At 36.4% G+C, this 18,707-nt stretch overlaps 1 protein-coding gene, 1 long non-coding RNA gene and 3 other non-coding genes across 8 annotated transcripts; 4 read left to right on the top strand and 1 right to left on the bottom strand.

Annotated features, from left to right (window-relative positions):
• Nucleotides 1-272: 272 nt before the first annotated feature.
• LOC120462729 (uncharacterized) lies at nucleotides 273-2,366 on the top strand. Of its 2 annotated transcripts, XR_005618403.2 has the most exons (7): nucleotides 273-328; nucleotides 811-867; nucleotides 1,264-1,356; nucleotides 1,528-1,577; nucleotides 1,793-1,829; nucleotides 1,997-2,062; nucleotides 2,229-2,366. It is a non-coding gene; the product is annotated as an uncharacterized LOC120462729 (long non-coding RNA). The 2 variants fall into 2 exon arrangements; XR_005618404.2 differs by lacking the exon at nucleotides 811-867 and having other exon boundaries at nucleotides 290-328.
• On the top strand, nucleotides 1,002-1,137 carry LOC120463837 (small nucleolar RNA SNORA16B/SNORA16A family). The gene has a single exon (XR_005618571.2). It is a non-coding gene; the product is annotated as a small nucleolar RNA SNORA16B/SNORA16A family (small nucleolar RNA).
• Nucleotides 1,381-1,456, top strand: LOC120463836 (small nucleolar RNA SNORD103/SNORD85). The gene has a single exon (XR_005618570.1). It is a non-coding gene; the product is annotated as a small nucleolar RNA SNORD103/SNORD85 (small nucleolar RNA).
• LOC120463842 (small nucleolar RNA SNORD99) lies at nucleotides 1,862-1,935 on the top strand. Its single transcript, XR_005618576.1, has one exon. It is a non-coding gene; the product is annotated as a small nucleolar RNA SNORD99 (small nucleolar RNA).
• Nucleotides 2,367-3,502: 1,136 nt separating the features above from the next.
• Nucleotides 3,503-11,884, bottom strand: ctps1a (CTP synthase 1a). 3 transcript variants are annotated; one of them, XM_039652862.2, is made up of 19 exons: nucleotides 11,675-11,884; nucleotides 11,027-11,080; nucleotides 10,743-10,923; nucleotides 9,677-9,847; nucleotides 9,030-9,130; nucleotides 8,410-8,526; nucleotides 8,235-8,318; nucleotides 8,061-8,141; nucleotides 7,197-7,348; nucleotides 6,147-6,279; nucleotides 5,930-6,018; nucleotides 5,738-5,832; nucleotides 5,600-5,662; nucleotides 5,477-5,520; nucleotides 5,293-5,389; nucleotides 5,156-5,211; nucleotides 4,922-5,018; nucleotides 4,188-4,332; nucleotides 3,503-3,815 (listed from the first exon to the last, which is right to left on the bottom strand). In XM_039652862.2, exons 3-19 carry the CDS (start codon nucleotides 10,918-10,920, stop codon nucleotides 3,731-3,733), a joined length of 1,788 nt encoding a protein of 595 aa, XP_039508796.2. In that variant the 5' UTR covers nucleotides 10,921-10,923; nucleotides 11,027-11,080; nucleotides 11,675-11,884; the 3' UTR covers nucleotides 3,503-3,730. The 3 variants fall into 3 exon arrangements, with proteins under 3 accessions (XP_039508796.2, XP_039508797.2, XP_039508795.2); XM_039652863.2 differs by lacking the exon at nucleotides 11,027-11,080 and having other exon boundaries at nucleotides 10,743-10,950; XM_039652861.2 differs by lacking the exon at nucleotides 11,027-11,080.
• Between the last annotated feature and the right edge of the window lie 6,823 nt (nucleotides 11,885-18,707).

The following is an 18,707-nucleotide window of genomic DNA, read 5'->3' as shown; positions in this document are numbered from 1 at the left end:
AGTAATGTCTTTGAACACGATTTTAACAAAAACAAAAACATAATCATTTCTTTTTTGGTTACTTTTACATACATTTTTCAGTATTAATAATATGTTTTGCAATTAAAACATTCAGTGTTTTAAACAATCAGTAATAGCTACATTTTAAATAATCAGAAGTACATAACAATCAGAAATACATATCCCATCAAGCTTTGCGACCAAGCCACCTCATTCAACCAATCAACGATGAGTCTTACAACCAATCAGGTTAGGTTTCGCTGTATAAAGTCTCAAGTCACAGTCACTCCTTCCTCTTTCGAACCGCTTTCTCAAAGAATGAGTTGAGGTGAGTTTTGCTTTCATTTCTGAAACAGCGAAAAGTGTGTCGTGTGTTTCATTAGTACTTTTCAAGGATAATTCGTTTGGTTGTTAGACCAATATTTTCATTGTATGTTGATCGAAGAATGGTTTAATTATAAAAGTAACCTAGGTTATCGGGCTGTATAAGTTAACCGTGCGCGACAACGCGGTTAGGTTTTGTCTTAAGTAACGTAAGATTTAAAATTTCCTATTATTAAAATGACTTATGACGTTTTGAAAGAAACATTTTAGTTTTGTGGCTCATTCAAACGTTACCATCTAACTTGCTCTGCTTGCAACTCGGCGCCATTTTAGGCGAACGAGATATTTGTAACTTACCTCAGTTTCACGACTGCAACTTACCATTTTACATGTTGAACGTTACTATTTCTAGATAGCTCCATATTTTGATTTATGTGTTTCTTGTAAAGTTCGTGCAGGTTTTACTGATGTATTGTTTTTTGCCAGGTGGCCGTTAAGTTCCGTTTCGGTTCACCACGAGGTTCTGCCGTAATCACTGCTGAGGTAACACTAGTTTAGTACAGAGGGTTTTTTAGCGTTTGGCGAATACTAACGTTACGTTAATTAAACTATTCTTGTAGCTGAAAATTGTCGGTAGCTCATGCGTATTAAATGATCGTGTTGTGGAAATCGTTATTCACGGCCCTGATCGAAGCCGTTCCTGTTCAACTATAGCAGGCGCGGTCAAACAGGAGCCGATAGCAACACTTTTACCGACGGTCGCTGAGCAGTTGACCTGTAGCTGACCCAGCAACATTAAGGAAAAGGATAATCCATACGAAAATCAAACATGGTTTCACTAAAAAAACCAATCTGTAGTTCTGCAATCTGGTTAATTTTTTGCTTTCGTGGTGTTCTACTTTACATGGCCTTACCTAAAGCTTTGACCTTTTCATGCAGGTTGGGTGGTGCAAAAAAACTCTTCAAGGATGGATGAAGTATCCTGCCATCACAATGCTCCTTGAGATGGGCTAAGTGAGCCTTCTGTGAAAGGTTGGTGTCTAAGGCTTTCGGATTGTTGGCTATGATGACAAACTTGCCCTCTCTGAGAGAACAGCTCTATTATGAGAATATATAAACGTTCTGAGCCAGCTTTAACTGTTCTCATTGCTCAGTGTATTAATCTTGTCCTCGTTTAGGCTTAACATTGTCTTTCTTAACCAGAAGGTGCGGTGCTGCCACTGAGAAGATACCCTTTATGGCTCCATGTGCTGGTAAGTTAATTATCCTTGATGTCTTTCTGCACGTTTTCTGATAATCTGTGCTCTTTGTGCACCAGATTGTCCAATTACGTGCTAAATTAATGGGGAGACTTTGACCACCTGTCTGCTCGTGCCTGCGTTGGTCACTCTACTGTCCGACATTAAGCATTAGATAATGTAATTTTGATTTGTGGCGTGTGTTAATGGTGCTTTGTTTTCCCTCGAAGGTGCTGATTACCTGTGGTAACGGTGACGCAAGTGCAGGTATGTTGCTATTGGCTTTTGATGGTGTGATTCCTGATCAATGATGAACCCCTTTTTCAATGGTGACTGTTGGATGAAACTTGCGGATATGGGTCTGAGATCAGTGATTGTGAAAACTGTCTCTTTGGTGTCTGTTTTAGCTAATTGTTTTGCCTGTTTCTCTTTAGGTGCTCAGCTTTTGAGTAGTCGGAGGAAGCTCGAGGGGTGCAGGTCCGACCTAACCTTGAGTGCGGGTATGTTGCTATTGGCTTTTGGTGTAATTGATTCCTGATCAATGATGATCACTTTTTGATGGTGACTGTTGGATGAAACTACGGAAATGGGTCTGAGATCAGTGGTTTGTGTGAACTGTCTCTTTGGTGTCCGTTATAGCTAATTGTTTTGCTTGTTTCTCTTTAGGTGCAGGTGGATGTTCCAAGTTTTTACATGGGTGGTGCAAGTCCAACCTAATCTGGATGTATATTGTATTTGGCTTCTACACTTGTGACTTGAACTATTAAAAAATAAACTTAAAGCACTTAGTGCTATATTGGACAATTTTGGCTCTTGTAAAATCTGTTTCTCAGTGAATACCAACCCAGCAAGCAATTTTCTAAAGAAATGGCCATCCAAACACAGCTGTAACATCTAGGCTAAAAGGCAATTTGGGCTGCAAGTGAATTTAAAGGTCTAGTTCACTTAAATATAAATTTCCTGATTTTACTAGTTAGTAATTTCTTGTTTGGTCAAATGTTATATATGTGTTTATTAAGACTTCCTTTATCATGTGGATAAGTATTATAATATTTAGCCTTTGTAGGGCAGCAAAGCTCAAGTATAAATTAATCAATTAGATTTTAAGGTGGTTGGTTTAATTGCCATTATCACATTTGACTACACCAAGTTATTTTGGCTAAACATGTTCCTAAATTCAAGGTTATTTTTGGCTAGAAGTCAGTTACTCCTAGTCAAATTATTAAATGTTAACCTTGAAGGAGAAATCTGAGGTTCTGCAAGTATCTTCAAATGAAATTTAATTCCATTTGTAGCCCTTAAACTGTATTCACTTTTTTAGTCCTTAATCCTGGGCACAGAGTTTTTTATTTATTTTTTATAAATTTTTATTTATTATAAGTGTTATTTACTATCCATTTTTTTTTTATTTTGGGGGTATTTTTGCATTTATCTACTTCAAAAAGTACCATATTTTCTATGTAAATTATGCTTATTTTCATTTTTTTTTTTTTTAAATTGTTATAGTTCAAGCTAAAACCTAAAGATTTGTCACCTGGTGTCTTATTTTGCCTTAACGTACATAATTTGTGACAACAAATAAAAATGACTAATTATAAAGGCTATATTCAAATACATACACCGGTAGATAGATATAAAATTATAACAATTTTTAATGCCTGTAAGACTTAAATTTAATGCAATTTAAGGTATTAGCTTTTGAGAATCCATTTAAACACTTTTAATGCCCTGAAGTAACACTGTGAAATGAATGCATGGCTTTATTTACACTAGCAAAACAAGTTACAAATCCTGTTATTGAGACGTGACAATTTAGAACCGCGTCTCTTACCTATACATATTTTAACGGTCTTTAAAATTTAATTTATATATATAAACTAAATATAAAGTAACCACAGTATAATGAACTGAAAAGGTTTATCTAATATCAGCTGCCCAAAGCAAGTCCACAAATTTAATTGGCATGATTACTCGTACAAACAAGGAAAAAAGGACAGCTTAAACAAAACTGCTGATCATGTATCCTCAAGAGTTCATTACATTGACCGTTAAAACTGGACAATTTAAAACCACATATCAGCACATTATCTCTCTCTCAAAAAGCAGGGCATGAAAACTAAAACTTAAGTTTGTCTGACAATCATGCCATTTACAGATAATATCACGTTTCATTCCTGAGCAATTGAACATAGTTTAAAATCTGCAACCTCTGAGTCTGGAGAACTGCTGTCGCTTCGGTCACTGTACGTGTCTCTGTGAACAGAAATAACTAGTATTTAATATCATGCAAAGCTTGTAAACACAAACAGCCACTGCCGGATTAACAATTTCCTGCGCAACAAGACTCAAACATTTAACATTTTGATCAAACAGGTTGCAAAAATCAGCATATAATTGGGAAAGTGAGGACTACGTTTATAACGTGATCTAACATAATATTTGACGATGTCCTAAGGGTTAATCCAGCCCTGACTCTGAAGTCCCATCAGCCGTTCTAATAAATAATGATCTACAGCTTCAGGATGGTTTGTATGAGGTATCTTTTCCAGAGAAAGAACCCAGCTTTTAATTGACAATTTTTGGGATGACATTGGGAGAAATATAGGTGTTTAGGGAACGTCATACCGTGGCGACAACCGACAGCCTTTCTGGAGATAACCTGGAAGCCTCCCCGCAGCGGCCAACAGAAGGCCAAAGTATGGTGGAGATGGTTTTATCGGTCTGGATGTGAATTCTGGATGATACTGGACACCAACAAAATATGGGTGATCTGAAACAACCACAAAAAAAATTGTAGTATCAAATCTGTGGACAAAAAAAGAGGGTCTGGTCTCTATACCAGACTGTATGATATCTATAAAACAAGCAATTCGGTGTTATGGGAGCTTCCTCTGACTGAAAATACAAGCTCTCCAGGTCATATTTTTGTGGCATATTCCTTCTAAATATGATGTAAAATAGCTAAACATAAACAGACGCGACTGAATAAGTGTCTTCTTTCTTTTGTGAAATAATGGTAAACCACTCTATTGCTGTGCTTAACATAAATTAATTCATTATGATCAAAGTAATACTTTTTATTGTAAACCTGTATTAATACATTGGTAGTTTTGGTTATAAATCCTTAAATAAACAACAAATTGGACTGTGAAAACCCAGTTGTGTTGAAAGCCCTGGCCCGACAGTGGAAAAGCAGCTAATGTTAAGGTTGTTCATAATTTCATTTAAGTTCAAATTGTTCTTTTAGTCGACCAAAAAAGAAAATGACAGTCCTGATTCGCTTTAAATCCACACAGCCATTTTAAAACACCAAACCTGAAAATTCAAAACTTGGTATATTTGAGAGTTTGTCTACATACCGTCCAGCTCGATGACCTCCATTCGCTCTCCCTCCACATCCTGACCCACAAAATGGAAGCCCTTGTCCTCAAAATGCTGCTTGAGCTCTGGGTTCACCTGCTCAGACCGAAGCAATAACACTGGATATTACAAATCATTTTTACCATTATTGGGTATGTTTACATACACTAATGACGCTTTTCCATTATTCGCTATTACAGTGTTGTTGTTTTATTAAAGTAGAGATTACGCACCTCAAAGCGATGTCTGTGTCTTTCCTCTACATAATCTACGTCTCCGTAAAGTTTTCCTGTGAGGGAGAAATCATGCATTTAAACTAGTTTTCAATTAAATCCTCAATATGGCATTACAGTTGGTGAAATGCACTTACTAAGTATGCTGTTTTTGGTTTTAAAAATAGTTCGCCGTTTCCCCAACCGCATCGTTCCACCCATTTGCCCAGGATTGTGCTCCGGCATGTCAATAACCTGCGAGATGACCCATTTAAAACGTTACGGTTATATCTGCTCTGTCGTTTCGGATCCAAAATCAACCAGAAATCCACTTTTACTCACAACAGGATGTTTTGTGTCCGGGTCAAATTCCGTGGAGTTGGCATCTAGGTCAAACAGAAGAGTCACGCATTATTCAACACGGCTTAGTAAACGGATCGATTCTTTTGTGAAGGAAGAACTGACCTGTCCAATCCAACATGTTCCTAGCAAATTCACACACAGCCAGCTGCATCCCCAAACACACACCTGAAAGATCAATGGTTCAGATGGGTTACATTCACAGCCGCTCTAGGACATTAATTATTTTTAACGAAGTCCTACCTAGAAAAGGCTTCTTCTGTTTCCTGGCCCAGTTGATGGCTTGAATCTTGCCCTCGGTCCCTCGTACTCCGAAACCTCCCGGAACTAAAATACCACTGAGGGCATGAGAGAGAGTAATATTAACAAAACTACATCAGGATCACAGTTCTTTAACTGCGTTTAAGTCATCTTAGATCAGCCATCATTACTCACTCAGCACTGCAGAGTTTCTGCCAAGCCTCATGGTACTTCACAGGCTCTTCCTGTAGTGTACTGGGCTCCAGATCTGCAGAGTCAACATACTAGAGAAAGAAGCAAGAAGAGAAATATTTACTGATTCAATTGTATATTCAGAATTTAAAGATAATATTTTCAGAATTAGAGGTTACCTATGTGCCAAACCAACTGCAATAGTCAAGTTTTCACCCACCTTAACCTCTAGTTTGTGGCTGATGGCGAGAGCGGAGTGCTCCAGGGCTTTGATCACAGAGGCGTACGAGTCAGAGAACTTGGTGTACTTCCCCACCAGAGCAATGGAGCACTGCTCTAATAACCTGTCCGACCTACCATACAAACACAACACAAACATTTAACCCTCTGGGGTTGTTCGTTTCAGAGTCACACTCGGGGTGTTCGGGTCCCAAATGGACCCAAAGGGCGGGATTGATATTTAAAAAAAAAAAATCATGATTTTTTTTTTTTTACTCGTTTTTTTGTAATATTTTTTCTTTTCTTTTTTGGTGTTGAGAAAATTTCAAAAAAAAAAAAAAAAAAAATTATAATTAGTATTAATGCAATAATTATGACAAAATTTCCCCCATTGAACATAATAGAAAAAATATTGAAAAAAAAAAAACAAATATTTTTTTTTTTTAATTTTTTAAAGCTGTATTTCATTTTAGAGTCAAGCCTAGGCCTCATAAAAGCAATTTTTGAAATGAGATGGATGCCATCTGGTGGACAAACTGAGCATTTTAAAAATGCAAAACACACGTATAATCTGAATTTTTTGGTGTGTTTGTGTATAAAAGTGTGTTTGTGTGTGCGTCTGTATTGAACTCTTGATGTTTTATAGTCTTTTTTTCAAGATCGTTGCTGATTTGTAGATTGTACGCACAAAAAAGCTCACATTTTTGCCATTTTCCCGTTCAACTTACCAAGTGTGACTATGTTTTTTACAACCACTTAGACTATTCACATCCTGTCCCCAATTTTTTTGGGTGTTCAAATACCAAATACCAACAAAGTCACCAAATTTCAGACCAATCCGAGAAATTGTGATTTAAAAAAAATAATAATTTAAATTCTTCGGGTCCATTTGGGCCGAACAACCCCGGAGGGTTAAATAAGCCTTTGTTGGTCTTTTTTGCCTTCATCATGATATGAAAGAGATCATCTTCGTTAATGATCCATTATCACTCGATATCAATTTATAAAGTGATCTTGAATCAGTTGTCAGTGAATGTAAATGTGTTGTAACCTGTCGGACATCTCTTTCCACTGGGCAAGCATCTTCCTGGGTCTGGTTTCGATGGGCAGGTCTAGTCTGCGACAAAAGTAACCCACAACACCCTGGTTTTCTAAGAGCAGTGGCACTCTATAGATGGACGACACATCATGTACGCAGATCACCTACAGAGAACAACAACAACTGAGATTATTGGGTTTATTTAGATACAGATAACATAGATACACTCTGACAGTGATCTGATGTATGTATCAATGTTTTTAGCCAAAGCTAATTTACAACATTAGTCCCTAGAAGGGCTTTTTTAGTAAAATGCAATACATGCAATACAATACATGAGCAATGCAATACAATAAGGGCTTTTTGATAAAATGCAATACAAGGTTAAAAATACTAGTAGAGAGAAAAATAATAGAATATAATATAAATGACAAAAGAAAAAAAATACGTTAATGCCTTGTTCACACTACATGACTTGCTCTCAGTGAAATCAGGAGTGTGTTCAAGTCGTTGAGCTGTTCACACACACACGACACGACGTGACTGATCCGCAACAGGAGGTAACGCACTACACCGGTTCTATCTTGTCTACAAACCTCGTTTTGTCACGAAAAATCACACGATAAGAAACCAGAAATGACGGGAAACAGAAGACGAAGAACACAACACGTGAATATGGACGTCAGACATAAACTAGTGCTGCACACTATTGATTTGCTCTGAGAAAAAAAAAAAAAAGCAAAAAAATAAGATTTACCCGGTGACCTCAACCCATGCCTTGCTCTGATTGGCTGTAGCTCATGACATCACTGAGGTTGAGGGCTTAAAATCCTGTAGTGTGAACTTGGCTTAAAGCGTTATGTGATCCAGACTAACCTGTTCAGGTTCCACGTGACAGAACATGGAGATCTTCTCTTTAACAGAGTTGTCGAGTGGAGTGGAGCATCGGCACATTATCTGCAACGGCAAAAAGAAAAGACCCAGAACTCTCCGAGAAGATCGCTCTAATGCACTCATCGTAGAGTTCAAGCGCTACGAGACTCGACTCACCAGGTCAGGTGACAGTCCGAGTCCTCTGAGCTCTCTCACGCTGTTCTGGGTGGGTTTGGTCTTCTGCTCGCCTGTGGCGCTCGGCTGGACACAACCATCCAGACTCTGGGTCATTCACATTTCCAGGACACGCGGACATTTAATGTGTTACGGCCTATAATGCACAACTCCTCACCTGTGGCACGAGACTGACGTGAATATTACAGAAATTCTCTCTCTTCACTTTAAACTGGAACTGTCTGAAGGCCTCGATGAAAGGCATGCTCTCGATGTCTCCGACCGTACCCCCCAACTGCAAAAACACACAATGATTATTTTGGTAAATGAGTAACCAGTAAGATAAGTAATCCGATATTTTTTGTGGTAATAAATAGACCTAAGCTAAAAAAATTAAAAACATATATTTGGTTCAAATGAAGTATAATATGCAAGTTATCACATGGGTTTATTAGAACAAGACTTAAATGTTAATTATATACATGATATAAACATTTTGTACATTATGTATTATAATGAAATTCCAGCAGAGGGCACCAAAGGCCTGCTGTTGTTACACGCAGATTAAATCTTTTTTTTTAATATTTGCTTAATATTTAGCCATCACTTCACGATAGAAATGCTACAGCAACTGTTCTTGACCGATGAACACTTCATATTTTCTATTAAGAAGAATATGTGGATATCAAAACATGCAAATTCAGAGCAAGGGTTTAAACTTTTATTTTGAAATCATAATAGCAGCATTTACTGCGAACAGAGTCTAGGAATCGTGACAGTCCCAAAATATTTACTCACCTCAATAACGCAAACCTGGGGCTCAAAATCATCAACATCAACAGGAACTTTAGCTTGACGCATCACCCACTCCTGAATAGCATCAGTTATGTGTGGCACCACTGGAACAAACCATTATACAATGAAACATATGGACAAACACAGTATATTTATTCTACAGACAGTATGCAACATGCTGTTAACTGACACAGAAAATCATTTAACAGTTTCTAAAAGTTTATAAAACTACACTTTTTATTTAACACAAAAGAAACGCATCCTATTTTATATTAATGAGATGTATACAAAATTATATCTGAACAAAATGAAGCGAATGCACAAGTGAACTTAAACTAAGTTACGTGCCATTTATGTTGTGGTGGATGCGCTCTTGGCATCTAAACCCAAATAATTCACAATGTGAATGTTTTATACAATATACACTCTTTAGTGTAATATGACAGTCCCAATAGTCATTATTAGTAGTGCATCGCTAAAGATCACATCAATTCTTAACCAAATGCATCCAATATGAGACCAATCAGATATAGACAGGCGTACACAAAATAAACCTAACAAAAGGCTGCGAATGCACATGCAAACTTATAATCATGATGAAAGTGTAAGATATTTACACATATTAATAATATAACAGCGCTTCTCCTCACCCTGTACAGTTTTGCCCAGGTAATCTCCTCTGCGCTCTTTGTTGATGACGGATTGGTAGATCTTCCCTGTGGTCAGGTTGTTGTCTTTGGTAAGCCTGATGTCCAGAAAACGTTCATAGTTCCCAAGATCCAAATCAACCTCTCCGCCATCATCCAAAACAAACACCTCACCTACAAAAAAAAACACATGTTTATATACAGACCAATGCGTTCTATGGTTATCGTCCATATAAATAATAAAGATGCTTTATAATAGGCACATCTAGTGATGGGCAATGATTAATCGCTTCCAAAATAAAAGTTTGTGTTTACATAAAATATGTGTATGTAGTGTGTATAATTAATTTGTATATATAAATACGCACACATGCATGTATACATTTAGGAAATAGTTGCATGTATATACTTTATATATATTTATACTAGGGCTGTGCAAAAATTAATTGCGATTAAGCGCATCCAAAATAAAAGTCTGTGTTTACATAATATATTTGTGTGTGCTGTATATAATTATTTTGTATATATAAATACCTATAAAATTTGCGCTTAAATTCTGTATATATATATATAAATACATAATCTATATTATATAAATATAAATATTTTATATATGAATAACACATTTTTTTAAATATATACATGCATGTGTGTGTATTTATATATACAAAATAATTATATACAGCACACACAAATACATTATGTAAACACAGACTTTTATTTTGGTTGCGATTAATCGCAATTAATTTGTGCACAGCCCTAATTTATACATAATTAATATTATATATAAATAGAAATATTTGATATATTAATAACACATTTTTCTTAAATATATACAAGCATGTGTGGGTATTTATATATACAAATTAATTATACACACACATATATTATGTAAACACAAACTTTTATTTTGGATGCGATTAATCATTGCCCATCCCTAGTCGTATCTCATGATAGTTCCTGAAAAAGGTGTACAAGCGGTCAGCTACTCTCCACCGTAGAGTCTCCAGGTGTGTAAGAGGTCTCAGAGGTGGAAAGAGTGTGTTTATGAAGAGCTGTGTGAGATTACCGTGCTCATATGGAGAGAAAGTTCCTGCATCGATGTTGATATACGGGTCAATCTTGATGGCTGTGACCCGCAGGCCGCAGGACTTGAGGATGGTGCCCACACTGCTGGCGATAATGCCTTTCCCGATGCCGGAGATCACACCGCCCGTCACCAGAATATACTTCATACTGCTGATCATGTGCTGGATAAATGAAAAGATATGATTAATCTGACAGGAGAGAAAAAACAAAACAAATAAATCAGAATTTAATGAAGATCAATTCCTAAGTTTAATCTTGTCTTACAAAGCCAAATTCCACTCCACAGTGATGATGACGCCAACAATATTGATCAGTTCTCTGAAGAAACAAACACGCTTAATTGTGAAACACTTTGATTAGATATCAAAGAGAGAACATCGTTTCACTAATCATCAAACATTTAACAACATTGCAGATACACAAATACATATATTGCATGAGTCACTGCAACACACACAGCTGATCATTTACATGATGATGTGGACATGAGGAAGAAGATTTGGATCATATTCTTTAATTATTGTAACTTAATATTTTTTTCTGAATCTTTCGAGCTTGTTGTTTTATAGATTCATTGTTTGATAGTAGAGATTAGCACATTAAAAAACAGCAGTAACTGTGTTAATAACTCTGAATACCATGGTAAATTATAGGACTTTCGCTTCTCAAATCTCATATATATATATAAGTGGTAACTAAGTAACGTTAGGCAATTTAAAGTCAGCCATCATCATAATTCATACTAACAATAGGACGAGTTTGTTACACAAAGGAAACAACCCCAGCTGTTCTAATTGAATAAATAACAGGTTCGCATGATTGTATTATAGAGTTTGTATACTGTGTTGTTCTATGGTTATTATGATCCACAACCTCCGCTTTCCACAGCAAGCTAAGACACGAATAACTCACCAAATGATTTGAAGATGCGTTGTTGGGACACTTGTTGTCTAATAAGTTGACTGTCTTGATGAGACAGATCGCCTAACGATCTCTGCAGAACAATAACCGGTGTTGTAAAACGATTATACACGTTTTCACAACACACTCAAACACACAGTGCTCATCTACACGTGCTGCTCATGCTCAGCCTCAGGAGAGGAAAGCTCAAAACTACGGCAAACCAGAGGAGGCGACGCGTTTCGTAAATGGAGACCCCGGAGTTGCGCAATCATGATGAATATTAATGACGCACTGTGACGTTTACAGCATAGGCGCCACTGATTTACTGGAAAGACATAGAGATCAGATATGCATAATAAAGGTTGAAGGACAGGACATAATAAAGCCAGGACCACTCTCGGAGCTTACATGCGGTAGAAGGGTTTATAATTTATATTTACCAGCCACAACACTAAGTGACACAACGTGTCATCAAATGCGTAGGCCTAATTGTTTTTAATTAGTAAGCCCTTTTTTAATTTGTAGTAAAATGAGTCTTCTGAACTTTTTCCAGCTGAAGGACCACTTTATCTTCCAATTTTTTTCTGTGGAAGTCAAAAACTTTCAAACACAAATGCCACTCCCTATTCCATCGCACACAGATGTGTTCAAGGACATTTTAATACAGTTTTACTGACTTAAAATGAACTTTATTGTACTATGCTGGAGTAAATTTCAAAAATGGTTGTTCTTTCCCATATGAATTTGTAAAACTATGTCGGGTGGACCCTTAATATAGCATTTAGTGATTGCTGAACTTAATTAAACTGCAAATTAGCGCATCACTGTGTGAAACATGTATCTTTGCATTCTATATTTTTTATGCATATTTATCTTTTACAAATAGGCAGCACACAGTGTCCTGTAAACGACACACTAATACTTGTAATCCACAGACTCTCTCAATCTAAGAGTGCAGTTTCTGGTTAAACCAGGAGATGTCGACTAAACCTAAAACTGTTTCCCTAAAATTGACTTTTTGATGGCTCAGAATGTTGGACTTGTTGGTAATTTCTATTACGCAATCTTTCATTATCTCAATCTTCTACATTTCTCATTAGTTTTATCAAGTAATAAGAACTATAGGATTTGATTTAGGGATTACATCTGTAAATTTAGGCTTTCCCCCATATTATTAATGATGTAATCCTGTTTTCCATTGTTTACAGGCAGGTGGCAGTGTTCCCCACATTATTACTCAGCAACTAGCCTACTCTATCCATATGACTGACCTTGAAACGTGCTGCACGTACTCATGCTCATCTGCTCATCTTCACCCGAACCCATAAGGTTTGCCTTGACTTCTAAAAACATCTCAATGAAATTTTAGTTTCAATATCAGGAGCAACTGTTCAGTGTATCGGTACTACTTAGAGACAAAGATCTATAATTGAATTTAATTTAAAGTTGAAAGCAATCAATACTGGTTCTTCAAGACATGGTGTTGGAGTCTGATTGGCTGAATTTCAAATATGTCTCAAAGTACACCTGAAATGGTATTTCCAACTCATTTTACTTCCATGATGCGAAATATGTAAATATAATAACAATAATAATTAAAAAAAAATCACTGTTGAAAATATTGATATTGACTTTAACCCACTTTTGCATAAATGCATATATAGATACCAACAAAGCAATAAGTGAGTTCACTATAAATACGGACAGATCATCTTCTGTCATATGTAATGGTGTATTAAGTGAACTGTTCTCAGTAGCCCATGCGGAGGACACATTGTCCTCTTTAACCCCATCAGATGGCTCACTCATTTATACAGCCTCTGCACTAGTGGAGCTGGAAGGCAAATGTAGAGAAATGCAGAAAAAGAACAGACAGACAGGCTCTTCTTAACACTAGAAGTGCCAAAACTAACTCTATAATACCCAATTGAGAGATTAATGCATTTAGGATATTTTTTAAAAACAAAACGATACCAAACTGTAAATTTAAATGAGTGTAATTTTCTAAGATCAACCGCGGGAAATGTAACAAAAGAATACTTTTTTTTTTTTGCAACAAAAGAATACCGCAAAATTCAGTGCGGACAAAATGACGTCTATGGTTGAAATAAGTTCACTGTAAAAAATATTTTCAAGATTTGTTATCACAACATATTTTCTTTTGTCAAATCAACTTTATAATGATTTATTTAGCTGAGATAACTTATTATTTTGAGTTTCTGATGGTTAAATTAATCTCCTTCATTGTATTAACTCACTTTTTCCAGTTCAATCAACTTAAAATTTTAAGGCAACCCAGGCTACTTACTTTAAGTTAAACCAACAATATTTTTTTCCAGTTTAGTAATCACAACATTTTTTCTTTTGTCAAATCAACTTAAATAATTTATTTAGTTCAGATAACATATAATTTTGAGTTTCTGATGGTTAAATTAATCTCCTTCATTGTATTAACTCACTTCTTTCAGTTCAATCAACTTAAAATTTGAAGGCAACCAGGTTACTTACTTTTTTAAGTTAAACCAACAATATTTTTTTACAGTGTAAGTATAAATATGTTGTTGTTTTTTTCAAATGTGTAATATGAAAACATTTTAAAAGTAAAACAGACACGTTTAGGAAAATTCAGATACCAGCAGGATTTTATTTATGTTTTCAACAAAGTTATTGCAGATATAGTGCATTGTAGATGGAAATGGTCAGATCTGAACAGTCAGAGTACGAGATTCGAGATAAGATCATTTTAGTTTAAAATCAAGGCTGATTTAATGAACCCCCATCCTCTCTCCAACAGCTCTCTCTAGTCATTTCCTCTAATTAAAACTCAACAGAAGAACCTTATTTGGAGAGATAGCCTACAGTCAGACACATCTTACATCAGGCATAATAATACTGCAAAACCTAGTGAGCTGCTTAAGCTTAAGAACACTACTGCAATGTTGCTTTTACATGATGACACTGTTTTCAATTAAACTTTATGCATTTTGGCTGTTCATTTACACAACAGTGTTTTGGAGACCTGAAAACACAAAACTTTGGGAGGGAAGGGTAATGTCTTTGATTAAAAATTATAAGGTTACATGAATTAAAATAAATAAATAATGAAGAGCACAGATAAATCATTTATAATAAACACTACAATATTACATATGAAAAAATTTGATTTCATGCTTGATTGATGTGTTGATGACGTGTTCACCGGCATCTTACTCGTCACCTGAGTTATCCAATTCCCAATCGGAAAAAGACATTTCACTCTGAGATACACCACAATAGGGAAGAAAATAAAAGTGCTGTATGATAGAAATGGACTTTCACATTAAAACTCGAAACTCAGTGACTGAATCTTGTAAATGTGTAATTTTAATGTGGAGCTGAAAAATCCCACTTTTCCCACCTCATGCTGTTTTTTGTTTTTTTGGTGGGTTCATTATGCTAATGATGTGGCATGATTGGTTTTGATCCGTAGCAGGTTGATTAAGCTCATCCCTGGTGAATCCGTACGTCTCTCCTCCCTCTTTCTTCAAGTCGCTGATTGCAGGTGAAACATGATTAAAGTGAAGACACAGCTGTTCAGAAGATGAACTGATAAAACATAATCATCTGTTCTGCTCTCCCAGTTTTACTGTTTTTGCCTGAACCAAAGACCTGAGAAAAAAATCAATTTATTCATGTTTTATTCACTTTTAATTTAGTCTCTCTCTTATCTAGCAAACGCTTCATACAATGCCCACAGAGCTCAACCAAAAGTGAAAAATGTCATGCAAAATCACTGTAAGATAGGCCTATATTTAATAAAACTATTTATTTAACCAAGTCGCTGTTGAAATTGAACACAGGAATTGCAGCTGAAGATTGTTGTGAGATTCGTTGGCAAATCGAGACCAGCTATGAAACATTAGCTAACTTTAATTATCATAGCTAGCTAGTTAAAATGTGTGAACTGAACTTTGAACTAGTCCATGTAGACAGTGGTTTCCACTCCCACGTGACCTCAGCTGAACCAATGGCTTAAAACACACTAAACTGTGTTTTATTGAAAATAAAAAAGATATACTAAAGGTTTTCAGTGATGGGTAAGTTGGGTCAGGATAGGGTTTAGTGTAGGGGGATATACAGCTTTAATCAATCAGCTGCCCATGATGCATGCTGGGAGGTGAGGGATGCAGATATTTGGCATTGGTTAAGTGAGGACTTTTGTGTTTTTGGGGTAAACCCTGTGTTGAACATCTGAGGGAGAAGCAATCAAAAGAGAAGTCAGGAGAAGTGCTTGAGGTGCAGACGGCCCGTGAGAAATATTACGTAAGTGGATTGAGCCCAGAAGCCTGAGCATGCCAGGGCTTGGTGTTGCAATGCATCCTGGGAAAATCTGTGCATATGGGTATGTGTGTGGGAGGAGAAAGATAGTGTGTGGAACTGCAAATAGCCCAAGTGTTAATAACACTCATCTGCATATTTAGGACACTTCCATGTCACTGTCTCATGACTACATTACATTTGCAAATGATTAACCAAATCAGCATCTAACACATGCAACTTATGCATGCAACTCAAGTGGTAGGATGTGTGCTTTTTTTTCTGTTACTAAATCGGTTTAACAGAAAAAAAATAAATAAAAAATAAGATTTACCTCAGGGACATAATCTTGGCTTTAAAAGCGATATGCATTGGATGAATAGTATAAATGAACCTAATTCTAAAAGCCTTGAAATACTGCAAAATTCACTTTAATTCTATGCTCTTAAATTTAAATGCAATTCTGCATCCTGTGTATTGCAATCATTTATGGAGTGTGTGTGTGTGTAACAATGCTGCTTTGTCTGATACGGAGTGCTGGAGCTCACAATAGCTCTTTTATCCAGCGCGTGTTGTGTTTCCAGACTGCAGGCTGACTCTTCAAGTCAAAAGTGTGACAGCATGCAATGACCTTACACACACACACACACACACACACACACACACACACACACACACACACACGCACACACACACACACACACACACACACACACTCACACACACTCACATGCGCACAGTTTTACCCTTTCTTTTCTTTTTTCACCCAGCCATTGGTACTCATACTGTTACATCTTTAAACATCTTGAAAGCATCACTACTCTAAACTAATATGGCCATTCCTCATAACGCCACATGATTCAGGTTCTTTACGAGTTCATCTCTATGGACAGCATTTGTGGCATGCAGTTGAATGCAACATAAAATGAACCACACCTCCTGATTTTGCAGAGTTTCAAGGCCAACATATTTCATCAATCCTTTTTGAAAATGTAATCCTGACCATATCCCTTATCCGTTATCCCTACAATCAGAGGGAAATGATCAGTAATAAAACTGATGCTGAGGCACACAACCATGGTTATAAGCCTAAACTTGACTTAAACTGTAAACTTGCCCCTGTTATTCCATGTCTTTTTGCTAAAAATAAACACTCTGGAGGGAAATATAATAGTTAAATATATAAGAGAACAACACATGCTCTTTGCCACTATGGCTATCTCTCTGTGGCCAAAGCACAAGCCTCGGGCTATCTGGGTTCAGCTTGCAGTGAAGACCGCTGGTTAGTGTGGGAGCTGAGGTTGGACAAGGTCAATTTCCAGCTGTACTTTAGACTGAAGACAACTCTATTTGATTACAAAGGAGAAAACAAACATCAAGCTATTTCCTCAGAGAAAAGGTTTCCTTAGGTTTTTTTATAGCTTCGTATGAAATATAATACGATTGAATGATCACCTTTTATCTTTCCCTTTGCAAGTTTTTTTTTTTCCCAAACACCATTCAAACTCATTGACACCAATTTGTTCATTCTTGAATTGAAAGTTTGCCTGTATTGTAGTGATTAGATTCACTATTTTGGACTGCCCGCCTTGAATTTGAGAATGCGAGAATAGAATGAGAATAGAATGAGAATAGAATGAGAATAGAATGCTACTGTGAGATATCTCAAGTCTGGCACTTCACACTTCGTCCCCTTGGAATTATAAGGTTCTTTCTGCGTTCTGAACAGTTTTGGGATATTGAGCTTCAAAGTTTTTGCATTCCATAAAGGAAAATGTGTATGGGTAACATGTTTCTTTCAAACATAAAAATAACAGGGACCCTAAATGTACAAAACACATCACATAATGTAAATAAATTGCCACAGAATAAGAATATGTGAATAACTCAATTTTGACAAAAATGTCAGATAAAACCTTATAATTCCAAGGGGACGACTTCTTGGTGTGCAATAAAAATAATAATGTGTATATATATATAAAATATACAAAATATTTTAAAGGGGTCATATAATGGTACAAGCACTTTTTCAAGTTGATTGTATTGAAATGTGTGTTAAATAATAATAATTTGTTACATTTATATAGCTTTTTTTATATAGCACTTGAAGTGTTGTCAGTTCCTGTACAAAACCATCCTAACCCTAACCCGCAAATCATTTCTCACCACCAGACTGCTTTATAAACGAGGGTCAGTATTTGCTAAGAAGCTGCTCCTGTATCGGTAGCAACTGTTCATGTCCCTGCTGCACCTCCAGAAGAAGTGAGTGTAAAATTGTATTACCTTTATATTAATCTTTGGAAATCGCTTGCACGCTTCACGATGAATGCGGCAGGGTAAGTTACATCACGGCATGTTTTCTATGTACGACATTCTCAATATAATTCATAGTCCCGCGTTTATAACGAATAACACGTTATGTTTATTGTGTTATTACAAACTGAATACATAGCGTTCGTACATCTCACTAAGTTACTCTACCCTGCCAGTACGCAAAGATAGATCAAAGTGACGTTACATTAACCAGCCATTGTTCGAGCCTTAATTGTCGAACTTCTTCGCGGCCGTCATCGACTCCGGTTCAAACTGATCCGATAGCACAGATGTGTCCTCTAAACTCACGCTGCCATTCTTTCTCTAAAATATACCTACAACTGTTGTCAAGGAAACACTCCACATGCAACGCCACACAGAACAGAGGGGCGGAGTCAGCAATGCTCATTATCACTTAAAGGCATATGCACTG

This window comes from Pimephales promelas, chromosome 18 (assembly GCF_988280905.1).
Source record: "Pimephales promelas chromosome 18, fPimPro1.hap1.1, whole genome shotgun sequence".
In the NCBI taxonomy this organism is placed as follows: domain Eukaryota; kingdom Metazoa; phylum Chordata; class Actinopteri; order Cypriniformes; family Leuciscidae; genus Pimephales; species Pimephales promelas.
The sequence above is the reverse complement of the archived record's forward strand: the minus strand, read 5'-3'. Positions and strand labels throughout refer to the sequence as shown.